The sequence below is a fragment of the Chelonoidis abingdonii genome, chromosome 3 (assembly GCF_003597395.2).
Source record: "Chelonoidis abingdonii isolate Lonesome George chromosome 3, CheloAbing_2.0, whole genome shotgun sequence".
NCBI lineage: Eukaryota > Metazoa > Chordata > Testudines > Testudinidae > Chelonoidis > Chelonoidis abingdonii.
In genome coordinates, this window is record NC_133771.1 from 9,336,490 (window position 1) to 9,344,001 (window position 7,512).

The 7,512-nt window shown below is 45.8% G+C and overlaps 1 protein-coding gene across 1 annotated transcript in view; it reads right to left on the reverse strand.

Annotated features, from left to right (window-relative positions):
* PINX1 (PIN2 (TERF1) interacting telomerase inhibitor 1) overlaps positions 1-2,526 on the reverse strand; it is an 83,144-nt gene extending 80,618 nt beyond the window's left edge. Inside the window, exon 1 of the mRNA XM_032778491.2 lies at positions 2,293-2,526. Coding sequence (XP_032634382.1) covers positions 2,293-2,371 — 79 coding nt within the window. The 5' untranslated portion in view covers positions 2,372-2,526. The remainder of the gene's footprint in view (positions 1-2,292) is intronic.
* Positions 2,527-7,512: the final 4,986 nt, after the last annotated feature.

Genomic DNA, 7,512 nt, shown 5'->3' on the forward strand with positions numbered 1-7,512 from the left:
CAGTGATTGAATTTGGTCAAGAACTGCACACATAAAAATGAATGTGCATAATCTCCCTTCAAAATTACCACAAGCTAGTCACACATGCAGAGTTCTGGCAAATCTTACGTAATTAGATTTATTCTTTAAAGAACTATTTCAGTGCTTCCCAGCATATGCACGTATAAATGTTAACACAGCACTAAAGTTTCGATTATTGTACATTGGATACTGCACAATTCTGAATAACCATACTGATGGAGACTTACATGTAATTGTGCTCTCTGGGTATAACTTTTTCGAATCAACTTAGAGGTATGTCTCTCAAATTTAAAAAAACAACTTTTAAGATTCATTACATATTCTGGCCCCAGTCCTGGAGAAATATATTATTTAGATTTGACAGTAAAAGAAAAGAAGAATGCTCATTCAAAAGCTCTGAGTGCCCCCAATAAATAATTAAACTTTCAATAACCATCTAAGGGCATTAAAAACTATTTTATATATTCTGTTGACCAATACATGCTGGCTAGTACATATCTATATATATATTTTACAGTAATATGTATTATCTGCACCACATATACATTAGTATGCATTAAGCACAAAATTTTGTCGCACTTGTATAGCTTAAGTTGGCCTAGATCTTTACTTATAATCCTGTTCACTTATGCTAAGTATCCCATAATACTTGGTATTTACTGAAATAAATACCAGGTATTATTGGCTTAGGTAGATAGGAAAAATCTCAGGATCAGACCATGAGTGTTTTACCATGGTAATAAGCCTCTCTCTCAGGCTTTGTCTACCCTACACAGCTTTTAGCGACATGGCTGTTGCCAAAGCCAGGCTGCTAAAAGTCGTGCAGCGTAGCCGCTGTTTGTTGGCTCTCCTGCCAACAAAAACTTCTACCCCCAATGAGAGTGCTCCTGCCGACAACGCGCTGTTCACACAGGCACCTGTCATGGCAAAACTTTTGTCGGGGGAGTGGTGGGGGAGAAACACCTCTGAAAGACTCAAGTTGCGTCATACAATTGTCAGTGTAGACATAGCCTTTGAGATTTCCATTGCAGCAGAAGAGCAAAGTTGCTGACCACAGTCTTTTTCTTGGAACTTTAGTTGATCTTTTCCATACCCTGGGTCCAGGCCCTTGAGTGCTTTGAAGATATGTACCGAGACCTCAGACTTGATTCCATCATCCAGCAGCATTAAATAATCAAACTGTGGTAACAGTTTACCGCATACTCAATTAAAAAAAAGCCTCAAAAAAGCCTCTCCCACAAGAACATACACCCTCCTTATTCAAAAGCTCTATAATACTAATGTTTAACATTAAGCACAAATCTTGTTTTAGTTCAGCGGGGCTATGTCAAGTATGTTTTTAACTTTCTACATATGTAACAGTCTTTACATACTCAAGGGACTCTCTCACTCGGATACTATGAAGTTTTGTTCTGACAATAGAAAATCCATCTTGCCATCACTGGGAATGAGGCAGTGTTCGTTTCCTGTCCTAAATTGCTGTGCGTCGTTAAGCGGTTGCCACCCTTCCTTGCCACAGACAGCTGTGTTTCACCACTGCCTCCATGTGCGCGTTCACACCATAGTGCAGTGTCGGGGCACACACCAAGGGCCACGATGAGAAGTGTTTTCCCCTCTGATGGGTGGCTCTTTTAGTGGGGGGGGGGGAAGGGGAAGAGTGACGCTGGTGTGGGGAACAACCCCATGGGGGCCCAACAACACAGCTTCAGCCCCCACCCAGCACCCTGCCCCTCACCCACAGAGGGGCTGGGGCCCAGTGCACACCCTGCCCAAAGTCCCACAGAGGGGCCCAGCAGGCAGGACCCCCATAGGGGCCTCCCCACACACTCCCCCAATGCCTGGGCCAAGGCACGTTCCTCCCTCCTCTCCCCCCCCCCCTGCTTTGGTAGCGCCCAGACGCTCCTCCCAGAAGCCCCACGGCTGGGCCGGGGCCCCAGAGCACCGCGGGCGGGGCAGGGAGCCAGGATTCCAGAGGGGAAATCACCCAGCGGCACACAGGAACGCAGCATGGAGAGGCGCACCCACCCCCCGGAGGGATAGTGGTATCTCCCTACCCCTCAGAATAGCTCCTTCCATCTAGTCCATCCTTCCACCACGGACACGCTCCCCTTCCCCTCCACATCCCTAGTGGTGTCCACCTCCTCAGCGGCTATGGTTTCTCCCCACACCCCTCCTGCGTAGAGAGTGGTAGCTCCCTTTCCCAGACACATAGTGGTTTCTCCCTTCACCCGCCTTGCCGGCTGTAACCCCCGCAGCAGTCCCCCTACTCACGCTCTGCCAGCATCGCCATCTTTGGGGCCTTCTGAGCTAGCGGCGCGCAGAGCCCCCGGTTCACCTGCCGCGCCGCCATCTTGGGAGGCGGGGCCTTTCTTCCCCTCGGGCGCAGAATAGGGCGCCCTAAGATGTGCCTGACTTAAAATGGGAGGCAAATCAAAACAGGGAGCTTTTGCAAGGGGAAAGCGGGGCTTGCTAGGGACGTAGAATAAACCGAGTGCTATTAAAACGCTCAACCGCCCCCAGCGCGGCGTGGAAGCTACACAGGCAGCTGCCGGGCAGCCCGACGGCTGTCGGATTGATCCTGCCTGGATCGGGGTTGGGCGCAGCGCCGGCTGGTGCCGTGTGGGCACGTGGTGGTGCCCGCTCGCCAGCCCACCTGACACGATGGCTTCAGGCCACCTCCGATGGTTGCTAGGTGACACCGGAGCCGCGGGCCGAGCATCCGCGCAGCGTGATTTCCGGCCGCGTCCGCCGCCGTCTTCGGTACCCAAGTGCCCTCGGGCGGAGGCTTCCTACCAAGTGTCCTTGTCCCACGAGGGAACGTCCACCCGCGTCAGCGCCCCAGGGCGGCCTAGCTGCGCCCCGTGGAAACGTTGCGCCCTGGTGGGGCTGGGATCGCCTCACCTCGGGGAGCACAGCTCAGCAGAGAGGTTTTCTCCTAGACCATCTCTCTTCCCGTCCCATTTCCAATCACAGAACAGCCTTGTGGCTAGGGTGACTAGACAACAAATGTGAAAAATCGGCAGGGGGTAGAGGGTAATAGGAGCCTGTATAAGAAAAAGACCCAAAAATCGGGCGTGTCCCTGTAAAATCAGGACATCCGGTCATCCTTCTTGTGGCAACAATAGCGATTGCTTACTTGACACCTAATGTCAGGGCTACAAAACAGGCTTGTAAAAGCAGCAAGGAGTCCTGTGGCGCCTTAGAGACTAACAGATGTATTGGAGCATGAGCTTTCGTGGGTGAATATTGACCCACGAAAGCTCATGCTCCAATACGTCTGTTAGTCTATAAGGTGCCACAGGACTTTTTGCTGCTTTTACAGATCCAGACTAACATGGCTATACCTCTGAAAATAGGCTTGGTTATAAGAGAGCATGGGAGAGAGCAGTGAGGTAGAAGGGTAAGAAGATTTAGGCTATGTCCACCGTGCAGCTTACAGCAAGTCTTGCAGCTGTGAGGCACGGACAGTGTAGCCACTCTTCGTCGGCAGGAGAACTTCTGCCCACAAAATAAAACCACCCAGCAAGGGACGGTAGCTTTGATGGCAGGATGCTCTCCCACCGACAAAGCACTACTGCTATTCATTGGTAAAGCGTTTTTTGGTCAGGGCTGTGTTTTTTCAAACACCCTTGAGCGACAAAAGTTTTAACCAACAAAAGTGCAGCGTAGACAGCCTTAATCTAATCCATTTTCTAGGAGCCAATACTGGCTTGTTTTGTAAAATAAATAGGCCTACATTCTCACAGGTGTTTAGATGTCTAACTCTCATTGATTTCAGTGGAAGTTAGATGCCTGAAAACCTCTGTGGATCTGCTTCCTAGTACTTTGTCCAATCTAGTTTTAAAAGTCTTAAGCAATACAGCTTCTATCCTTTCCCTTGGGAGACTGTTCAACAGCCTAGTAGGTAGCACTGCTGGGAAGTCCTCTTTCTAAATTTCATTCAATTCATCCCCGCTATTGTCCCAATTACACTTCCTATATAATTCCTCTCAATTCATGGCACTTAAACCCCTTGTTTCTTTAGAGGATGCCAAAACACTAGTTCTGTTAGTGTGCTAAGAATATGCTACTACATCTCTCTGTATGTGTTTATACAAACTCTCTTTTTAATACAGACCCCTGTTTTTTCACCCTCCTATTCTAATTGTTCATATCTTGTGTGAGCCATTTAACTCCAGTGAAATGTAGCTTTCATTTCTGTATTTGGAGACGTTAATGTCTCTTCTCTTTAGATGGTCAATGTAATATCAGATAAAATCTGTAGGTGGTGGTATTACACAGCCCTAAGAAAGAGCTTTAAAATAAAAGAGATGCAGAGATGTTAAAAGTGCAGCTGTACTCTGAAACATATATTAGTAAAAATGCCATTAGGATGTCATGTTTATAGTTTTGCAGTGGTTTTCAGATCACATGTACTCAGTTTATAAAAGTTAAAAGATACTTTTTTCTAACCACCAGCTCTACAACTTCTACTTGAGATCTGAGAATTAAACTAGGTATTTTCCTTTTTTGTGCATCATTACCCGACAAAGGTTCTGCAGGCCACATTATACTCTCAGTGACAATTGTGCAACTTCCATGGTCTTCAGAGGATTCCTTCAGTGAAAAACGTGCAGTACTATAGCTTTCAGTTGCAGTGATTGGAATTTAGGAAAACATATTTAATGATGCATGAAAAGGAGTACACCTCTACCCGAATATAACACGACCTGATATAACACGGTAAAGCAGTGCTCTGGGGAGGCGGGGCTGCACGCTCCGGCGGATCAAAGCAAGTTCGATATAACGCGGTTTCACCTATAACACGGTAAGATTTGGCTCCCAAGGACAGCGTTATATCGAGGTAGAGGTGTATAATCCAGTTTATTCCATCTTAGCTGGGTTGGTTCTGGCAAAGCTAACACTAGGAAAAAAGTGGTATATAAATATAGACCACATGTATACTCAGTATATGTAGATATAATCTGAATTAGATCTAGTCAGAAAAGTTCCACCCAAAGGAGATTCTGTTGAAAAATTAGGGTGGGATGTGTGGAAATTGCAAAAATGTTCATAAAAATGTTTTCTGATTAGCTTGATTACTGGATGGAGAATATTAATCTAAATATAAATTTCAACAGAAAATGGAAAAACACTTCACAGAAATGTAAGTGAAATGACTTTTTGCTATTTGCTGACTAACTCTATCCTGAATAGACATGGGGAGTGGGGATGCTGTGTAAGATTGTGCAATTTTACATAGTCCCTTTCCAGAGTGGAATTGCACTTTAAGGCGAAACTTTTCAAAAGTGCCATGTAAGGGCCTGATCCTGCAAACACTTAAGCATGAACTTAACTTTACATACATTAGTAATCCCACTAATGGTGATCAGGCTACTCATGCTTAAAGATAAGCACATCCATAAGTGGTTTCAAGTTCAGGGGCTAATTCTTAGTGCTCAATTTTATTTATTCCCCTCTGGCCCAATTTTTAGAAGTGGCAAGCACTCATACCACCCATTGATTTCATGAGAGGGAAGGACTGTACTCGGGGCTACAAATTCAGGACTTTTGAAGATCAAGCCATAGGGATCTGAAGTTGGGCTCCCAAAATCATCCACAATTAGAGGACATGTTTGAAAATGTTAGCCAAAGTGCCTTGGCCCAAGGTCATCACAAGCAGGGCCGGCTTTAGCAAGTGCGGGGCCCAATTCATACTCAACAGGCAGTGCTCCAGGTCTTCGGCGGCACTTCGGCAGTGGGTTCTTCACTCACTCCGGGTCTTCAGTGGCACTCAAGGACCCACCGCCGAAATGCTGCCGAAGACCCAGAGCGAGTAAAGGACCTGCTGCCGAAATGCCACCAAAGACCGGAGCTCCACCAGGTGAGTAAAAATTTAAAACGCTCTTAGGCTTGGGGCTCGATTCGGGGGAATCAGGTGAATTGGCCTAAAGCCGGCCCTGATCACAAGGGAGTCAAAGGGCATTACATAAAAGAGTTTTACCTGCTTAACTAAAGGTGTGATTTTAAACCGATTTAATTACATTGGTGCAAAAGGTTTAGGGCATGTCTACACTACAGGCACGACAGCAGTACAGGTATGCTGGTGTAGCACCATAATGGAGATGCTTTGCACATCAATAGACAGGGTTTTCCTGTTGCTGCAAGTAATCTGCTTCTTCAAGAAGTAGTAGTTAGGTTGGCAGAAGAATTTTTCCATCAGCCTAGCTGGGTCTACAGTGGGAGTTAGGTGGGCATAGCTTTGGCTGTCAGAGATGTGAATTTTTTAACCCTAACCCTAACTTTCAAGTATAGACCAGGCCTTATTTTGGTTTACATTGACCACAGTTTGTTTTAGATTAAGTTGATTAGTATGAGCTAAACCAAAATGAACTATGCTTATACGGAAATGTGAATGTCCACACGAGGATTTTCACAGATTTAACTACATTGGTTTAAAAATGATTCAATTAAACCTACTTTCTTGTGTAAGTAAGAACTTAGTATCAGAACCAGGGCTAGCATTAAGGAATTCCTGGCTACCTGTCCTGGGCTCAGCCCACTAGATCACCTGGGTAGATTATTTGCAGAGAGCTTGTCATTATTAGTATGAAGGGAACTTTACTGTGGGATTTAGTTCTGTATCTGGAATGGGATTGCATCCTAAAAGAAGAAAGCTTGAGTCTGAGAGAGATAAAAAGCTGAGAGAATAACATTTTATAAATATTAAATATAGGCTCAGTTGATCTTAGGTTACCGGTGAGCAAAAAAATATATTTTTTTTTAAAGTGCTGGAAAATTACATCTCCCCTCAACACATACATGCACGCACACACACATACACAAGTGGCTGAGGCATTTTCCTCAATCTTTCAAACAACGAAAAATCACCACTGAGCTGAGAACGCTGGAAAGTTTCAGCTCTGGAGAAGAATTCTTCAAAAAGCTGACAACTCCCTCAAATAAGGCACTATAATGAAAGCCAACTTTAACCTCATGGCTGTGCCAGGTGACTGATATACTCTATAGCACTTTTCATTCTCAAAGCTCTTTGCCTCATTAGTGACTCCTTACAATATACCTGTGTAACGGAGTGTGGGGAGTCAGGGCCCTACACACACACACACCCCCTACTTCTTGCAATTCATCGTGACTCTCAGCCAGCCAGTAAAACAGAATGTTTATTAGAGGACAGGAACACAGTTCCAAGCAGGGCTTGTAGGTACAACCAAGACCCTTCAGCCAGATCTCTCTGGAGGGCAAGGATCTTAGACCCCAGACTTGGGGTTCCCTGCCTCTTCCCAGCCAGCCCAAAACTGAAATAAAAAACCCCTCAAGCAGGCTCTCTTCCCCTCTCCCTTTGTTCAGTTTCTTGGGCAAAGGTGTCGACTCACCCCACCCTCCTTCCTGGCTCAGGTTACAGGCCCAAGTACCCTCCCTCACCTAAAGTCATCCCCTACTTTCCCATCCCCCATGCAGACAGTTCCGGTAAAACTAAATGACATTCCCAGG